The 20,590-nt window shown below is 41.5% G+C and overlaps 1 protein-coding gene across 1 annotated transcript in view; it reads right to left on the bottom strand.

The window, feature by feature from the left end:
• Positions 1 to 20,590, bottom strand: part of LOC113013756 (ephrin type-B receptor 2-like) — a 63,275-nt gene that overhangs the window by 3,511 nt on the left and 39,174 nt on the right. The window contains exon 4 of the mRNA XM_026154900.1: positions 10,706 to 10,861. Coding sequence (XP_026010685.1) covers positions 10,706 to 10,861 — 156 coding nt within the window. The remainder of the gene's footprint in view (positions 1 to 10,705; positions 10,862 to 20,590) is intronic.

The raw sequence follows: 20,590 nt of genomic DNA on the forward strand, positions 1-20,590 counted from the left end.
TGATTCAGGTGTGCTGACCCAGGGTGATATCTAAAACCTGCAGGACACCAGCCCTTGAACCCTGGAGTTGAACACCTCTGTCATAAGCATTCCACTCTTCAAGTCTTATGATCAATGGAAAATTACAGTAATAACTCATACTTATTCTCTCCAAGTCATTATTTTGACAAAAAAATTAGATATGACGGTGATTAGACATGCCGTGAGAGTGAAAAATGTGAGTTCCATGTTGACACAGTTCCTTCTTCTGATATATGGTTGAAAAAGACAGCCTCTAACCAGACCCCACTAAAGTGCAGGCGGTGCTAGACTGGCCAGTGCCACCAAACTGCAAGCACTTCTATCATTGTTTCATTTGTGCTTTCAGTAAAATTGCCCTAACTTTAATCGAATTCCCTTCTCCAAAAGTCCAGTTATCATTTGATCTCTCTGAAGGACATTTCGCCACCACTTCTATCCTGTTGATGCCTGACCGCACCTGCCAGGTCATTGTCGAAGTCAATGGCTCTGACTCCAGTGTGTGAGCAGTCCTTTCTCACATGTGAGACGGTACACTGTATCTTTGCATATGCTCTTTCTAGGTGTCACTATGGATGATAAGGCAGCAGCATATACAGCTGCAGTATATGCCTTTGCCTACTGGTGGTGGTCAGAGGGCCCGGTGGCGCCAGTGTCTGGCAGCGTCGCCTCTGTCAGTGCGCCCCAGGGTGGCTGTGGCTACAATGTAGCTTGCCATCACCAGTGTGTGAATGGGTGGATGACTGGATGTGTAATGCGCTTTGGGGTCCTTAGGGACTAGTAAAGCGCTATACAAATACAGGCCATTTACCATGGAAGTGTGACAAATTGGTACAAACCATCCTGAGTAGAGAAGGCCATTTTCTATTTGGAATCTGGAGTCAAGGGAATCTGCCAGTAGCCCTTGGTCAAATCCAAGCAGTGCCTAATCGGTCTAGGAGCTCATCAACCCTGCATCATCACAAGTGAGGGAGGCCAAAATGGTGGAATTTGGCACCTCCAGGCCCAACTCATCTCTTTGGCAAGAATACCAGAGGTGCAAAACATCAGCTACTGGTAGACTGAGCAGTCAGCTGAGACTGCAAGACTAGGCTGACCAACCTGTGCACTGCTTGGATTGATTACAAGAAGACCTATGACTCGATGCCCCACACCTGGATTCTGGAATGCCTAGAACTATACAAGATCAACAGGACCCTAAGAGCCTTCATCAGAAACTCAATCAAGTGCGGGATCTACCAAGGGGATGCACTGCTCCCACTGCTATTTTGCATAGGCCTGAACCTCCTCAGTGAGATCACTCACAAGACTGGATATGGATAATGACTACAGAACGGAGCAATCATCAGGCACATCCTCTACATAGATGACATCAAACTATTTACCAAGAGTGCATGAGACATTGATTCACTGACCTGCACCACCAGGATATACAGCAAATACATTGGAATGTCGTATAGTCTGAAGAGGTGTAGTTGGATGATAACAAAATGAGGGAAGATAGTCAGAACTGAGGGGAACAACTACCAGAAGGCAACATTGTAGACAGTGAGGACAGCTGCAAGTATCTGGGGATCCCACAGTTAAATGGGAACCATGAAGGGGTCGCTAGAAAAGCTGCAACCACCAAATACCTGCAGAGGGTCAGGCAAGTCCTGAGGAGTCAGCTGAAGGGTAAGAACAAAATCCGGGCTATCAACACCTACGCCCTGCCTCTGATCAGGTAACCTGCTGGCCAAAGGAGGAGATAGAAGCCACTGACATCAAGACCAGGAAGCTCCTGACCATGCATGCTCAGTGAATACCTCAGGCAGCAGAAACCCAAGAAAGAGGAGGAACCATTATGGAAGGACAGGTCCCTGAATGGTATGTATCACCGGCAGATAGAGGAAGTGGCTGACATCCAGAAATCCCACCAGTGGCTGGACAAAGCTGGACTGAAAGACAGCATAGAGGCACTAATCATGGCAGCACAGGAACAGGCTCTGAGCACAAGATCCATTGAGGCTGGGGTCTATCACAACAGGCAAGACTCTAGGTGCAGGCTGTGTAAAGATGCCCCTGAGACAATCCAGCACATACACAGCAAATCCAGCATGTCCAAATTAACACTGTCAGATTTGATTTCAACACTATTAAAGTGTCTATATGGGTCCACACCAGAGAGTGTTAATTTAACTCTTTTTGGAGAGTTGGTATGTTAACTCTGATTTAGTGTTAAACACCAAATCTGTCTGGAGTTGATAATTTAACACTTACTAATGCTAACTAGGTGTTAAGAGTTTATATATATTAACTCTCAAAGAGTATTTTAGTTTAACTACGTAAGAGTTATCTTCTAATTAATTCTAAAAAGCGGGAATTTTACTGTTCTGAACTTCTAGAAATTTCTTTTGGAAATAAACATTTACTAAAAAGATGCAATTGTTTTTGAAAAACATTTATTCTGAACTGTGCACCACAATTTCAAAACATTTTCTGAAAAATGTAACAGTGTACATGTTCTCACTTTCATTAGAATTTTGTTTATCAAAAGGTCTGACATAGGTGAGCTGGTAAATGCAAATAACAGCATTATCATCACTTATATCTTCAACACAATATGCATGTCCTTCATTCATCACTTTGTGGAACTTCAGCACACTTCTGCTCTCCCCCATATTCCATCTTCACAAGCATATCCTATGTGGAGAATGAATAAAAATTAGTTGACACTAATTAATGGCACAAATAATCCAGTAATCAATTGCAGCACAGTAAAAAAAAGAAAGAATCCTTTTTGAGCCATTACTTGTGTAAAGTATTTTCCCAAAAGACAAGGACACCGGCAACAGGTAATACTGAACTAAATGTAAAACCTCAACCTTTTTCATTTTTACCTAAACCGTGTGCACAAAACTCTGGAGGGATCTAAATGATAACGTAGAACCCAGTCAGGATATCTGCTACTACTGTTTGCTAGTTTGTTTGTTTTTTTATGAGAGATCGTTTTCAGGCTTCAAGTAGCACCATTATACCAACATTTCACATTCTAGACATTGTTTTAGGTGTATTTGACCAAAAGTTTGACTGAAAATTCACATGCAAGCTTTTTTCAAGGCTGTAGTATTTGCCCGCAAACAATACCTTTCACACAGCTTTGTCTCAACTCCAAAGAGCCACAGAAGTAAAAGCTAATAATAATAATTGAAACAATCTTTGAAAAAATGACTTACCAAGCATGGCAAACAACTCAAATATGTAGAGCAAAATGTTCTGAAACGGCTTCACTTCAGCTTTGATTGGAGCCTATGGTGCTGGGGGCGGAGTCTGTGAATTTACTCTATTGGTGTCATAGCCCCTGTAGGAGTTCAGAGTTAAGAGGTCAAGAGTTAATGTTTCCATTGTAACACCTCCAGATTTGACATAGAAACCCTCATTTTTAACACTCGATTTTAACTACTATCATTTTACACCTCAGAGTTACATTAAAAGAATGCGACTCTACTTAGAGTAAAATTAACTCTACTTTTGCAAGAAGACTACTAACACCAAAACATTTAACACTTTTGAATTTGCTGTGTAACAGCAGGGTTCAAGATGCTAGCAGGGCATACATGGAATGCCATAACCAAGTGGCCAGCATAGTATACAGAAACATCTGTGCCAAGTATGGCCTGGAAGTCCCGAGGTCAAAATGGGAGACGCCCCCTATGGTGGTGGAGAATGACTGAGCTGAGATCCTGTGGGACTTACAGATACAGAACGACAAAATGGTGGTGGCTAACCAACCGGACATAGTAGTGGCAGTCAAGCAGAAGATGGACGTAGTGATAGATATAGCAATACTGAATGACAGCAACATCAGGAAGAAGGAACTGGAAGAAGTTGGAGTAGTACCAAGGGCTCAGAGAACAGCTTGAGAGGGTGGAGGGTGAAGGTAACAGTGGTCCCAGTGGTAATTGGAGAACTCAGTTCAGTGGCCGCCAAGCTAGCAGTAGCACTGCCAGGCTGTGCCAGGCACCTTTCTACCTTTAAAACCCGGAGAGCAGCCAAATGGCTGGTAGGCTTTTAGCTAAGCTTTAGCTTCAGCCAAGTGGAAGCTAAATTGGCTAGTCATTCATATGTAAATTAGGTTGTTACCTGGGAATTCTAGAGGGAGGGGAGTGGGGGTGTGTGATTGAGGGGGTGGGGGAGCTGCTAAAAACTGTGAACTTCCTTTTGTGTTTCATCTTGATGCATTCTCAATCATCCAGGGAAATAAATCTCCAAAAGTCACCAACTTGGAGTGTTTCAGTTTGCCATCTTAGGGAGAAATCAACACACTGCTGAGATTTATTGATAAAAACAGTACAAAAAACCAACCATTTGTACACATATTTACAAATAATAATAAAAAGTGAGTGAGTACATTTCAGCATTTTCAACATTATACCAGTGGTCTGATTGATGCCACAATGGAGCAAATCGAGCAAAGACTGATAAGTTCGCTGCAATTTCCAGTGTGTGGGGATCATTTGTCACCAACTGCATCACGTGCTACAACCCTGGTCTACATATCACCGTTGATGAACAGCTTTTCCCATCAAAGACTCGGTGCTGTTTCCTGCAGAATATTGCAAGTAAACCTGACAAGTTTGGGATCAAGTTTTGGGTGGCTTGCGACCTAAAATCCAAGTACCATCCAGTACTATCCATTTATCTTATTTCTTAGGTGTTTTCAACCTCTGCTGCCACGCTGACGGCGTATGTGGCCAAACGGAAGAAGACAGTCTATATTCTTAGCAGCATGCACAGCGTGGTTCAGACTGATAACACTATCAAAAGGAAGCCAAACACTGTCACCCTTTACACCCGGGAGTACACTGTCCGCAGAGGAACACGGCGCTGGCCAGTTGCCGTGTTCCTGAAAACACCTAAGAAATAAGATAAATTGTTATTTCCATAGCCCTTTTACACACAATGAAACACATAAACATAGAACCACAAAAGACCTGCAACATACCTGAGTGGTGAATTCATTGCGATCTGTCTGTCTAGTGGATTGAGGAATTTTCCTGCGAATCTTGTTGACTGTGCCAAGGATGGAAATTGCAGCGAACTTATCAGTCTTTGCTCGATTTGCTCCATTGTGGCATCAATCAGACCACTGGTATAATGTTGAAATGTACTCACTCACTTTTTATTATTATTTGTAAATATGTGTACAAATGGTTGGTTTTTTGTACTGTTTTTATCAATAAATCTCAGCAACAAAGGACATACACCCATGTGTGTTGATTTCTCCCTAAGATGGCAAACTGAAACACTCCAAGTTGGTGACTTTTGGAGATTTATTTCCCTGGATGATTGAGAATGCATCAAGACGAACACAAAAGGAAGTTTTTAGCAGCTCCCCCACCCCCTCATCCACACACCCCCACTCCCCTCCCTCCAGAATTCCCAGGTAACAACCTAATTTACATATGAATGACTAGCCAATTTAGCTTCCACTTCGCTGAAGCTAAAGCCTAGCTAAAAGCCATTTGGCTGCTCTCCGGGGGTTTAAGTCTAGGCGAGTGGCTCTAGCAGATCCCACGAACAACATCAGACATCTCTGTCCAGAAGAGCGCAGTCCTAGGAACAGCAAAGATACTGTGCAGTACCCTCAAGTTTCCAGGCTTATATGATAAAGACCCCCCACAGAGGAAATAGGGGAATTTTGGTTTTCACCCTTAATATAACCGGTATAGTATTTATTTCTCCAGTATGGATAAATGGGCCTGATATTTGTTTGATTTTATAAGTCTATTTGTTATTATAATTATTGTAATATTATATAATTATAATTAATAAATGGTAGATGAAATAAAAAATAACAAGTTCATTCCATACCATGTGAATACAGAACTATTATAAATACTTCTCAAGACAAACAAACACCCTATTCAGGATTCATTAAAGGCAGACATTCTTCAAATAATACACATTTCGACCTATTACATCTATCCCACCAAAGTAGCCATAATTCCGATTCAGTAAAAGGACTAGATGTTACAATCCCTGATAACGCATTGCTTTAAATGGAGAAAATCTTGAGGGATGGCTGTTATGAAGAAAGCACTTATAACAAACAACTTAATCTCAACAAATTTTACACTTCACAGAGGTACAAGACAAGGGTGCCCACTCTCACCCTCATTATTTGCACTTTTCTTTGAACCATTAGCAGCAGCAATCCGTCAGAACGTTAACATCATAGGCATTCACACCAATAATACACCAATAAACACATAAATATAAAAAAGTTTATATGCAGATGATGTACTCCGGTTCCTACAAAATCCCAATAAATCAGTTAAAGAACTAATCCAAATCACTAATACATACTCCCAAATCTCTGATTATACAATAAATTGGAATAAATCTACCACTTTAATAATAAATGGAGATACCCATTCTTATACATGACAGATCCCTCACCTACCACCTACTACTGGCATGATCACATACCTAGACATACAATTCTCCCCCAAACTGTCAGAGCTGTTCCACTGTTTCACTCCTCTATTGAAAACAATAAAAGATGACTTAAACCGATGGATGACAAAACCACTTTTAATTTTAGGATGTACTAACACCATAAAGATCAATTACGTATTCACAATGATCCCTATTCAACCCACAGCAACTTTTTTCACCACTTTGGACGCAATAATAATAACATCATTCTAATGGAAAAATTAAAAATTCCAGATACTGCCCACTGCAAACCTTGGCTTGGGACCCTCCAAAAATGGCCTGTATTTATATAGCGCCTTTACTAGTCCCTTAGGACCCCAAAGCGCTTTACATATCCAGTCATCCACCCATTCACGCACACATTCACACAAAAAGGTGTCTATACCTTTGGATTAAAAAAAAGAATACTCTGCATCTCGCTACAGTATTTTTAAGGTCAAAACAAAAGAAAAGAAAAAACAAACAAAATAAAAATGGTTTGCAGACAGATAAGAGACCCTAGACTATCATGCTTTTTGTCACATGTCAGAGGACCATTCAAACAGTTCTCCTATCCTCCAACACAATAACAACTTTCAAACCCCCAGCCCAAATATCACCAGTGTGATATGGGCCATACTTCATGCTGGTACTGGGACCTGGGCCAGCCTAGGCTCCACAGTGTGGGGCCCACATCTGTCCCATGGTACATTACATAATTGGTGTGGAGTAGTGTTGTTCAAAAATAAAATTAGGTTCCCAATGAAGGTTTTCAGTGGGAAAGAACACTGTGGCTTGCCCACAAAAAGCCCACAAAGAGACTCAAAAGGCAAAATTGCTCTAGGCCTGACATGAGCTATCTCACATGAGGTCTACATTTTCTGTGGTAATGTTTGCTGGAAGATAGCTGCTGCACGGTTGTAGCTAATGGGAATCCTCCTATGCACTTCTTGACTTACTATCCATTACAAATATGTAATTAATTAATTTCTATTAATCTACTACTTGTACATTACATTCCTAATTCTAATGACATATTTTAAAGGTATAGTGTGTAAAATCTCACCACTGGATGTGAGTAGATTGCAGATTGTAGTCAATTGAATTCAGTTTTCTTACTCCTCCCAATTCAAGTGCAAAATCCTAGCTATTGTGGCTGGTGCAGGAAAAACACATTTATGATCACATTTAGTGGCCAGCTGCTTTGCATTTCCCCATAATAGTCACAGCCAGTTGGCATGTCTCTACTACTCTTTGTGTATAAAAACATTTCTGTACACACTATATATTAACATGATTGAAGAATATTTGGCCAAAGATCTGAAATAAGAAATTATTTGATTTTTTTTTTCATTTTGTCTTCGTACCCTCATCCCTAACTGTTCATAGTAGATGGCTGCCCACACACACAAATATCAAATGGTCATATATAGTTTCAGAGAGTTATTTGTGATCTTCATATTAAAAACAACGTATGTGGCTGATCTCTAGCTACATACATATGGACTATTTCCATCTTAACCACTATATTCAAGATAGCAGGGCAACATGTCAGCTTCTAAAATCAGGCATCCCTTCCTCTTTTTTAATAATTAATTACTTCTAAATTAATGAGAAGATGTAATTACACACAACTCAATGTATACATAGAGCAGCTTTAATTTGTCAAATAATCTAGTGTAGGTTATGAATAATCATTTTTTCGCAACTTTGTTCACATGGAACAGCTTCATTTCATTTTTCCTCTTCTGTTTCCTCTCATCCCAGCTGGAGTCAGTCTCAGTTGTCACACGGCTCGAGGCCGGGTACACCCTGGCCAAAACTGATATCAAAGTCGGGGCTGTATCAAGACACGAGGACTAAACCCCAATTCAACCAGACCCAGAACTGATCCTGAATTAAAACAGGACTACAACAGTTCAAAATCAGGACTACTGAGGAATTAACCAAGACAGAACCAGAATCAGAACTAGATGATAGTAGCACTAAAAATCATCATATACCTGCACTACACTTGTTTTTTTAATTCTACCAAAGTCCACTATTTAGATTGAGAAAAGTGTATATAATTATTTAGCAAACAAGCCTGCATAAATGTAGAATTTGAAAAATAGCAAACCAAAAAAGAAACACAAGGTACAAGCAGTGTTGGGGAGTAACGGAATACATGTACCGCCGTTACGTATTTAAAATACAAAATATGAGTAACTGTATTCCGTTACAGGTACCGTTTAAAAAGGTGGTATTTAGAATACAGTTACTTTGTTGAAATAAATGGATTACACGGCGGTACTTTCCTGTTTCATATTGTGACGGGTCAGGACTGTTTCGGTTTTGTTTGACAGTAGTTCCAGGCGGCAGCGTTGCAGTTGCCATGGTTACAGGGTGACGCTCTCGCTCTGCGTGTTTCCTGGGTGAGAGAGCGCCTTTTTGTTGTTGTTGTTGTTGTGCTAAGCTAATAAGCATAATGCAGAATGTAGCATCATGGGCAGTGTAGCCCGTGCTGCAGGGAGAATGGACTGCCATACTCGTTATGTGTCTGTGAGTGCGAGGTGGGAGAAAACGGGAACTGGAAGCATGTAAATATAATAATAACCACTGCAGCCAAGAAGAGTGCCTGACGAGCCTAGTTGTAAGTACGCTATTAAAACTCTGTACGCTTTGTTTGTGTTTTCCGAAACAATAAGTTCCGTTGGAGCAGCCTGTCAACGCCTCTCTCTGTCTCTCGCAAGCAGAGTTGACCCACACAACAAAGTAAAGCTATTTTTCGCCTAGGAGCCCGACACGAACCCGTATTATTCAGAGGTCCCTTTACTACGGTTCGGAGCCGCGGACCTTCAGTAACAGTAATAAATCACACAGCAATAGTACATTCACGTAGTTGTGAAATGCATGATAATATGTTAAGTAATCCAAAGTATTCAGAATACGTTACTCTCATTGAGTAATGTAACGGAATACGTTACAGAATACATTTTAGGGCATGTATTCTATATTCTGTAATGGAATACATTTTAAAAGTAACCTTCCCAACACTGGGTACAAGATACATGAGCACCTATGATACGGTGATACTTTTGGTAAACAAGAGTAAAGAGAGAAACTATCTGTATTTCTTAATTGCAAATGGCACCAAATTGTATTCAAACTGAGCCACACTTATGGAGCTCCACGATTCTCTTCCTGGTGTTTTGGTTGACATCTTGATGTTCCCATGTCACAGAAACAGGCTCTGTGTTTTGCCTTATATGCATCCACAGGTGTGCCACCAATTTACTCACATGGGCTCTACTAACCTATCAGAAGCTTCTTCAGTTCAGAATGGAATCGTCTGGAGTTTTCTTATTAATTAACAATAAACTTAGTGTACATGTACTCCTAATTTTGATCAAAGTGATAAAAAATAGACAGCTCTGTCTCTCTTTATTCTGACATTTAACTAATTCAAAAGATGTTTCAATATTTATCTAAAACAAAAGTTTACTTTAAATTGATGTTGTACAGTAAAAATGTTTTCTCCTTAAAGTGTATGTAAATATCTGGTTACAAATGTGAATATCCTGCTGTGTACTGAAATCCCTCTTGGTTTGCATAGAAATATACTGAACAACATACAAAGCACAATATATAAAATAACATTTACCTGAGTTTTTTCTTTGAAAGAAGCCTCTAATGTCCATTCTTATATTTCAGTACATAACTGAAACCGATTTAGTCGGGGAGGGTAAGAACTGAAAATATGAAATAAACACACGTAAGCTAAGACTCTCTAAAAAAATAGCATTTGTTCGGCTTTTCATTTCACCATTTGTTGATTCACTTGAACAGCAAGTAACGTAATATTGGTCAAGTGATCAGTTTGATATCAATCTTTCGTGATACACCGTCATATTTACATTATTTGTACGGTACGAATGATTTGCTTTGGTACCTGGTCAAACTTAAGCTCTCCTTAGTATGGCTGGCTCCGTTTCTCCAACAGCACACTCACAGGTAGCAGCTGCCCCGCCCTCTCGCTCAGTCTTAGTGCCTGAGCTCGGATCATACCAATATCAGGGGGGATTCACGCACAGTCGTAAATTCCCACAGTGTGCACTATGCGCTTCGAATATTGCTTGCACTTTTTGTTTTATACAAATTATACTCCAAAAGACCCCGGGCTTCTGACAAAAAGACCCGGGCTTAAGCCCAGTAAGCCACCCCCACGCTCCGCCCCTGGTATACATACTGGTACAAGGCATCTGTGGAGGGTCAGATTCAGTGCGATAGTAGCCATTGCGACAGACACAGTTAGTTGCTCCCTCGCTGGTGGTCCGGCTGTTAATGGGACACTGTAAACATTTGTGGTCTCCCTGAGCAGCCTTGAAGAAGCCTGTAACACATGCTGTGAGGGGAAACACATAGTGGTTAAATACATTTAAAAATGTGCAGAGAAAGGAAAGAAGAAACAATTAGGAACAAAATGAATACCATACAAGTACAGTATAATTTCTTATGAGCCACAACTACAGATTAAGATAGTTTGTCTGAGCTATTTCCAACGACTTTGCTCAGAAAGTAAATGTTTTATCATTATAGCCCGCATGGTGGCATCTAATAAATGGACTGAAATGACTATAGACTCCACCACTGTAATAAAAAGGAAAACATTTTAAGCCTGAAAAGCAAATTCTCTTTCATTTGAGAAAAAAAAGTAAGCTAAGAATTTCTTACCCATAAAAAAGTTATCCAAAAATGAACGACTATTTATATGTGCGAAACTGTTAATCACATTCGATTTTATCTAGCACACAATCTCAGTCTCGGTTTTCCTCCACAAAGGAGGAAAACATACCAGCATGCTTAGTTGTATGCATCAACTGTTACAACATGTTACAATCAATAAAAAAAGAAGAGAAAAATACAAAGACTGGAAGTAAAACAAAATATGAAAACAAGAGAAAGGCTCTTAGAAAATAAACTAAAAGGAGAGTAATGGAAAACTACTAAAGACAAAGAGAAGGGGGGCTTGTGTCATGGTAGGTATTTTTGGTTGATTTTCTCCAGACATTTAAGATTGTATTTTTTAGCCTCTGTGTTTCCTCCAGCCCCTTAAACTTATGGACAAAGGATGTAAGCAAAATGAATATACAGTGAACCCTTGAACACTGAATAAAACAAAAATGCTGCATAAAAGCAATAAACACAAGCTTCAACAAGAATCACAAAAATATATTCAAAGAATATGTCAAATAACCCAAACCCCTGACTTACAAGAACCTTTCCAACTCAGGAAATCTAAACTCCACTTTAAGTTTTCAGTGTTCAATTTTACATCTCATTCTTCACAGATATAAACAAATCAGTTTGTTTTACTGTCACGGGCAAGCCATATGTGAATTATTAAGGACCCAAGATGCGGCAGCTCTGGTGCAAGTGAGTTTATTAATCAAATGTAGATACAAACAGAGATGGCAAGGGTGAGCATGAAACTAAGAAAACCTAAACTGGGAAAAACTAACAGAAACTAACCAGAAACAGAGATGCAGGTAGTCACAGGGAAATACACAGAATGATGGAGCGGAATAACGCAGACGAACCAGCAACTAACAGAGGTAGACATGAGGTTTAAATACACAGAAGGATAACAAGGGAATGAGACACAAAAGGAGTGCACAGCTGGGAGTAATCAGACATGATGAGACAGGGGGAAAGTAAACTGAACACACTGAGATCAGACACGGACCTTCAAAGTAAGACAGGAAACACATACACACGCAAGGACACAGACTCAGAGACGCGGGCGAACACAGAGACTAGGGATGGCTATCGTTTAGGCTTTATCTGATACCAGTACCAAACCGGTACTTTTGAAACGGTGCCGGTACTTAAACGGTGCTCGAACCGGTGCTTAAAGAATCAAGAACACAAACTTTGTCCAAAAACCTCTCATGTTCAGCTGTTTTTTGTAAAAAGGGTTATCCCCTGCAGCTATAGGGCATATATGGTATCACTCTTGGCTGGAAGCAGTGCTTAAACAATGGAAAAAAACACCAACTTTGTCCAAAAACCTCTCATGTTTAACTGTTTTCCACTTTTTCTTTGGTCATTTTAGCCTTTTTGGCCAGGGAGAAGGGAGTATCTGCCATTAAACAAGAAGACAGCCGCATGTAGCTATGATGATATTTGCTAGTTCACTTTACATGCATTAATGTAATAACGTGGTTAGCCTACTCAACGTAAATTACACACGAACAACATTAAGCTACTCACACAGAGAAGAACGGCTGCTGCTGCCATCATCATCCGTCATCATTTCTGCTACACTGGCAGGGCTAGGGGCCAGGACTCTCCTCTTCGGGTTCTTGGGGGATGATGCTAACTCTGGGTCCGATAACAGGCAACCCACCCGCAGTAGATGTGCTCGGTGTGAGGTCTCGCAGCAAGCTATCAAATACGGTGCATTTCTCGGCTTTTAAAAAAACGCTATGCGTCGCCAGGTGTTTCATCAGATTCGAGGTGTTACCTCCTTTGCACAGTATCACCTTAAAGCACTTGTTGCAGGCTGCTGAGTTTGCATCTTTTGCTGTGAAGTACAGCCAGACTTTGACCGCTTCGCTTTGGGCATTTTTAATCTGTAGCTCTGCTCTAAAAGAACGTACGTACCTGGGCCCGCCTATACTCGCAAAGGTAAAATGATTGGCTAGAATCCAAAGTGTATGGCATCTCAGGAAAAAAAAGCACCGAAATGAAGCACCGAAATGTTTGCTGCTTTTCGATCTGGTTACTACCGTTTATGTCATACCGGTACCCATCCCTAACAGAGACCTTACTACACAAAAGGGGATACACAGGCAAGGATGACATCAAACAGAGGGAACACAACTAAACCCAGGGAAACCAAAACACAACAGTCATAATACATAAAACTATCAAAAGTAAAAGTACAAAAACCAAAAACACTGGGTCACCGACTCAGGACCATGACAGTTATAGCAGTCCTTTTCCTGCAATCGAGTCAACAAAATAGGTTTACCTCAAACTCAAAAGATCAAGAGGGTCTTTGTTTTCCTCTTTTAGTTGGCTTTTTTATTGGTCTTTACTCACAAGACCGTCAGTCCTTCTACAGGGAGTGCAGAATTATTGGGCAAGTTGTATTTTTGAGGAACAATTTTATTATTGAACAACAACCATGTTCTCAATGAACCCAAAAAACTCATTAATATCAAAGCTGAATGTTTTTGGAATAGACTAGAATAGAATAGAATGCCTTTATTGTCACTATACAGTTGTACAATGAGATACAGAGCATCTCCTACTCAGTGTAAACATGCTGGGGGGGGGGTACAGTTCTGCAGCGCTATGTACATATGGACAGTATTAACATATATATATATATAATGTACAATATACAAGACGTAAGTAATATGTAATAAATAGTGTTATGTATATACAGTTGAGTTATTGCACATAGAATTGGTATTGCACAGTGGTGGTCCATAGAGGAAGTGGGAAGTGGGGGGGGCTGTGTTATCTGTGCATGTGTCAATTCAGGGTGGTTATCGCTTTGGGGAAGAAACTGTTTTTGAGTCTGTGGGTTTTTTGTGTTGATGCACCTGTAGCGCTTCCCTGAGGGAAGCAGGCTGAACATGTTGAAGCCAGGGTGGGAGCTGTCCTTGATAATGTTTGCTGCTCTGGTGAGGCAGCGGGAGGAATAAATGTCCATCAGGGAGGGGAGAGGGCAGCCGATGATCTTTTGTGCTGTCTTGACCACACTCTGAAGCCTCACTCTATCTGCTTTGGTGCAGCTGCCGTACCATACAGTGATGCAGTAGGTTAGCAGGCTCTCAATGGACGAGCGGTAGAAGGTCAGCAGCAGGTTGGAGTTCAGCTTGTACTTCCTGAGGACTCTCAGGAAGTGCAGCCGCTGTTGGGCCTTCTTGATGACCGCTGAGATGTTTCCTGTCCAGGAGATGTCAGCAGAGATGAGGACACCAAGGAACCGGAAAGTGTGGACCCTCTCCACACACTCCCCGTTGATGTAGAGGGGGGCCAAGTCGGTGCTGTGTCTCCTGAAGTCAACAATGAGCTCTTTGGTTTTCTTAGTGTTCAGTGCCAGGTTGTTTTCTGAACACCAGGCTGCCAGCTTCAGGACTTCCTCTCTGTACTCTGCCTCGTCTCCCTTCGAGATGAGTCCGACTACCGTGGTGTCATCAGCAAACTTGATGATGAGAGTGTTGTTGTGGGTCGAACTGCAGTCGTGGGTGTAGAGAGAATACAAGAGGGGGCTCAGCACACAGCCCTGTGGGGAGCCAGTGCTCAGTGTGCGAGTGGAAGAGAGATGACGGCCGAGTCTTACAGTCTGGGGCCGGTTTGTGAGGAAATCCTTTTTCCGGGCACATGTGAGAGGAGGGAGGCCAAGAGTGACCAGTTTGGTGATGAGGATGTCCGGGATTATTGTATTAAAGGCTGAGCTGTAGTCCACAAAGAGCATTCGGACGTAGCTTTGCCGCTGCTCTAGGTGACTCAGCACAGCGTGGAGGGCTGTGGCGATGACGTCTTCTGTGGATCTGTTTGCACGGTATGCAAACTGGTGGGGGTCGAATTCTGGGGAGAGGTAATCCTTGATGTGCTGAAGGACTAGTCTCTCAAAGCATTTCATGATTACCGGTGTGAGGGCCACAGGGCGGTAATCATTCAGGCTGGAGATGTGAGACTTCTTCGGCACTGGGATGATTGTGGCTGATTTTAGACAGGATGGGATGGCTGCCTGATCCAGTGAGAGGTTGAAGAGTCTGGTGAAGATGAGGGTGAGCTGGTGTGCGCATGCTCTTAGTACCTTGCCAGGTACTCCATCTGGACCGGCCGCCTTCCTGGGGTTCACTGCTAGGAGGACACGTCTGACCTCGTGCTCTGTTACAGTGAGTGGAGCGGTGCAGGAACCAGGTGAGGATGAGGATGGGAGCAGGGCTGAAGCAGATGAGTGTTGCTGTTGTGGTGTTTCAAAGCGGGCGAAGAAGCTGTTTATTTCCTCTGCCAGTTGCCCACTCGGGTTTTCTGTTTTTGCAGTGCTGCCTCTGTGGTTGATGATGTCTTACATTCCCTGCCACACCTCTTGTGTGTTGTTGCTGGACAGGTGGGACTCGATGTTCCTTTTGTGGTCTGACTTGGCTTTTTTAATCCCCCTTTTCAGGTCAGCTCGAGCAGCCCTGTACAGAGCTCTGTCACCTGACCTGAAGGCGGCATCACGGGCTTTGAGGAGTGAGCGGACCTCGCTGGTCATCCAGGGTTTTTGATTTGGGAAAACCCGAATGCTTTTGTCCACTGTCACATTTGCAGTACAGAACTTGATGTAGTCCAGTACTGATCCTGTGAATGTTTCTAGGTCCTGGTGTTCAAATATGTCCCAGTCTGTCTCTGTGAAGCAGTCCTGTAGTTTGGAGAGAGCATTTTCCGGCCAGGTTGTAACAGTCTTTGTGGTGGGTTGTAATTCCAGGTCATCCGTTTTTTGCACGAGGGATCTGGCGTTGGAGAGATAGAGGCTCGGCAGGGGTGGCTTGTGTGGTTTGTTTTTTAGCCTTAGCATAATGCCGGACCTACGGCCCCGCTTTTGCTTCCTCTCCCTCCGTCTGCGCCTCCGCCTAGTCCCGATAACAATCCACGGGGAGCCTGGTGGTCTCGCTATGTGATCTGGGATGTTGTGCGTGTGAAGAAAGTCCAGTGAAACGGATGTTTGATGCTGGTCACCGATGTCTATGAGGCTCTGGCGGATGTAGCAAACTTTGAAAGTAGAGCCGATAATGCAGAAAAAAATAAGAAAGACATACAAACTAAGCAAACTAAACAAAAAAAAGGAGTACTGAGACGGAGAGCCGTAAGCCGCTGCAACAGTGTGTGCCGCCATATTGCCAAAGTAGTTTTTAGTTTGTTTTTAGTTTTAGCTATTTTAGGGGGATATCTGTGTGTTCAGGTGACTATTACTGTGCATAATTATTAGGCAACTTAACAAAAAACAAATATATACCCATTTCAATTATTTATTTTTACCAGTGAAACCAATATAACATCTCCACATTCACAAATATACATTTCTGACATTCAAAAACAAAACAAAAACAAATCAGCGACCAATATAGCCACCTTTCTTTGCAAGGACACTCAAAAGCCTGCCATCCATGGATTCTGTCAGTGTTTTGATCTGTTCACCATCAACATTGCGTGCAGCAGCAACCACAGCCTCCCAGACACTGTTCAGAGAGGTGTACTGTTTTCCCTCCTTGTAAATCTCACATTTGATGATGGACCGCAGGTTCTCAATGGGGTTCAGATCAGGTGAACAAGGTGGCCATGTCATTAGTTTTTCTTCTTTTATACCCTTTCTTGCCAGCCACGCTGTGGAGTACTTGGACGCGTGTGATGGAGCATTGTCCTGCATGAAAATCATGTTTTTCTTGAAGGATGCAGACTTCTTCCTGTATCACTGCTTGAAGAAGGTGTCTTCCAGAAACTGGCAGTAGGACTGGGAGTTGAGCTTGACTCCATCCTCAACCCAAAAAGGCCCCACAAGCTCATCTTTGATGATACCAGCCCAAACCAGTACTCCATCTCCACCTTGCTGGCGTCTGAGTCGGACTGGAGCTCTCTGCCCTTTACCAATCCAGCCACGGGCCCATCCATCTGGCCCATCAAGACTCACTCTCATTTCATCAGTCCATAAAACCTTAGAAAAACCAGTCTTGAGATATTTCTTGGCCCAGTCTTGACGTTTCAGCTTGTGTGTCTTGTTCAGTGGTGGTCGTCTTTCAGCCTTTCTTACCTTGGCCATGTCTCTGAGTATTGCACACCTTGTGCTTTTGGGCACTCCAGTGATGTTGCAGCTCTGAAATATGGCCAAACTGGTGGCAAGTGGCATCTTGGCAGCTGCACGCTTGACTTTTCTCAGTTCATGGGCAGTTATTTTGCGCCTTGGTTTTTCCACACGCTTCTTGCGACCCTGTTGACTATTTTGAATGAAACGCTTGATTGTTCGATGATCACGCTTCAGAAGCATTGCAATTTTGAGACTGCTGCATCCCTCTGCAAGATATCTCACTATTTTTGACTTTTCTGAGCCTGTCAAGTCCTTCTTTTGACCCATTTTGCCAAAGGAAAGGACGTTGCCTAATAATTATGCACACCTGATATAGGGTGTTGATGTCATTAGACCACACCCCTTCTCATTACAGAGATGCACATCACCTAATATGCTTAATTGGTGGTAGGCTTTCGAGCCTATACAGCTTGGAGTAAGACAACATGCATGAAGAGGATGATGTGGACAAAATACTCATTTGCCTAATAATTCTGAACTCTCACTCCCGTCACTCCAGTGAATTTCCAGAATCTCCAGCTGGTACTGCCGGTTCCATAAACAAGTAAAGGAAGATGACAGTAGGAGTACTGAGATTCCAGAGTGTTGGACGAAGTCAGTTGCAAGAGCAATAGTAATGCCACCATCTGTTTCCTGCAAAGGGTTTGAACAACCTCTTTGCCATTTCTGATACACAACTCGCACATCTTCTAGGTTGCTGGCTTTAAAAAAAGGTTTTATGAGTGTTTCTTGATGTGTGTGTGTGTGTGTGTGTGTGTGTGTGTGTGTGTGTGTGTGTGTGTGTGTGTGTGTGTGTGTGTGTGTGTGTGTGTCTGTCTGTCTTTTCAGGGCATGCCTAAATGTGGAACACTCCAGCTGTCACATGTGGGAAAGCCAGACCCTATCAGACCCAAGAAAAACTGAAACCTAAGGACGACATGACATCAACGAACTGAGTAAATTAATATTTATGGTCGTGGTCCACATTACCATACAGTATGCCTCAAAGCCAAACTAATGGATTCTGAAATAGTAATTCCTTCATCCAGGTCTGAATATTTTCAGACTAATTATTTATTTGAAAAATATTTCTGCATTTGAAATAAAGTTACTGCTGCATAAATATTTTACTCGAGGACAAGATTTATTTATCTCAAAAAGGAATTAAATAATTCTCCAAACCATTTCTCATGATGCTGGATTTTACTGGAGGTATTTTTGTAGAACACAGACACTGTAAAGGAAAACTCATAAGATGAAAAATATATGTACAGTATACAAATCGAATCATTTACAGTGATACATTTCAAGCCTGTGAAGTCAACTTTAGTCAGCTCTGAATTCACTAAACTCCAACGTACTCCTCCTTAAACTAACTAAATTCAAAAGATTTTTCTTGCATTTCTGTTTGTGTACTACAAATGTAACCTTTTCCTCAAATTGTCAAACGAATGTCTAAACTAGAGACAGCCCAACAGATTGAGCTAAGTGGAAAGTACAAAACGTGCTGAAATGTGTGTGTGTATGGTTGGGAGAACCAGTAAAAAAGGATAGTTGTCACTTTAATTCTGAATGAAAAAAGCTGGATTATGTATTGTATTGTTTCCCATACTTGTGCTCAGGTGTTTATTCCATAGTAGGAGGGAAGGTTTGTTTACCAGTTTCCATCGTCCTTTTATTGCAGAAATAGGGAGAGACGACAATAGATTTGCCATTTAGAGACATTTCTAACAGTCTGCTAAATGGTAAGTTGAGAGGTACTTTTCTACTCAATTTTGAGCACTCAAAATGCTTTCTCACCACAAGTCTCACTCATCCAATCACACTGTGATGATTCGCTCAGGTGTTTGCTCTCTGTCAGCTACGTCTCTCTTCTGATATGAAAGGGTTTTTTGTCAGTCCCTTCCCCTGAAAGACATTCATACAGATCTTTGATCTATATGCAAGCACGTCTATCTAACATTCACATCGAGAGCAACTGAGGATACTTTGACACAAGGACAACGGATCGATTCACCAGCCTTCCAGTTGGTAGACATCCATCCCTTTTTTATGACTGTAACATCTGTAACATTTCTATAATAATTAAAACTGAAGGCTACGACCAAGCAAATAGTAAGCAAATCTAAAGGTTTTTCAATCACAGAGTGTTCTTAGTTTTTAACACATTGCTTCTGCATTTTGGCTTAGGTTTTGTTAAATAAATAATGATACTCTGAAATCACACTTTTGACCTAAACAGACCCCCCCCCCCCCCCACACACACACACACACACACTTATACACAGCATAATACAGCTGTACTTACACCTAACCTGTAAAATAGCAATTCTGTACATTAATATTAGCCTGTAAATTTGCAATTTTTATACATATATCAACATATACACCTTTATATTGCATACTCTGCATATATTATCACTGTGATAGTGTTGCAAGTTTACACCCACATATAAGCTACAAGATCTACAAAGCACTGTTTTACTATTTTATTTATTATTACTTTCTTTTAGTCGTGTGAAGGGAACCTGCAAAGTAAGAATTTAATTGTGCTGTGTAACCACTTGTGTTTTGCGGTGTACATGACAATAAACTTCTTGAATCTTCAATCAATACATTGTGGCTGCAGCTCTGAGGCAACATGTTTACTTTTGTTGGATCCCAACCGGGCCTTCCCAATATATAAAGGTTCTTTTCTGTTTAAAAAGTACTAATCTCTGATTAGGCTATGCAGAGCTTGGATGGAGCCATGGAGGAGACTTGCCTAGCTCCAACTGCTACTCCACCTTGCAGATGTTGATCCTGCTTCCTCTGAAGGCGTGCTTGTCAGAATGGCATTCTGCTCAAATCTCCTCTCAGTCACACCCATTATTACCAGCTCTCCTCTAAATCTTTATTAACTGGGTAAAATTTAGTGGTCTGAAAAAGTGGGCCCAAGGATCCGTTCATTTTAAGGTTAGAGTAACCTGTAAGGATTCTTTGAGTGATATGCATGTCTTTACCATTACTGTTTCATAAACAGTAATGGTAAAAGCAAAAGCAAAGCAAATAATATTGATCACAAAATCAAATCGATTGAATTCTACTTATCTCTTTGACCTGCGTTGAGTTAATGCTGATTTTAATAATGATCTTGAGAGGAGAGAGACTAATGAAAGAAAAGGCACACCCTGGCCTGAAGATGCACTTATCTCTGTGTTCTGTGTTGATATACTCCAACAAGCATCCCCTGGAAATTCAAATCCTCTTGAATCTAATGAGCAGAGAAAAAGTCCACAGTTTGGC

This window comes from Astatotilapia calliptera, chromosome 20, assembly GCF_900246225.1.
Source record: "Astatotilapia calliptera chromosome 20, fAstCal1.2, whole genome shotgun sequence".
NCBI lineage: Eukaryota > Metazoa > Chordata > Actinopteri > Cichliformes > Cichlidae > Astatotilapia > Astatotilapia calliptera.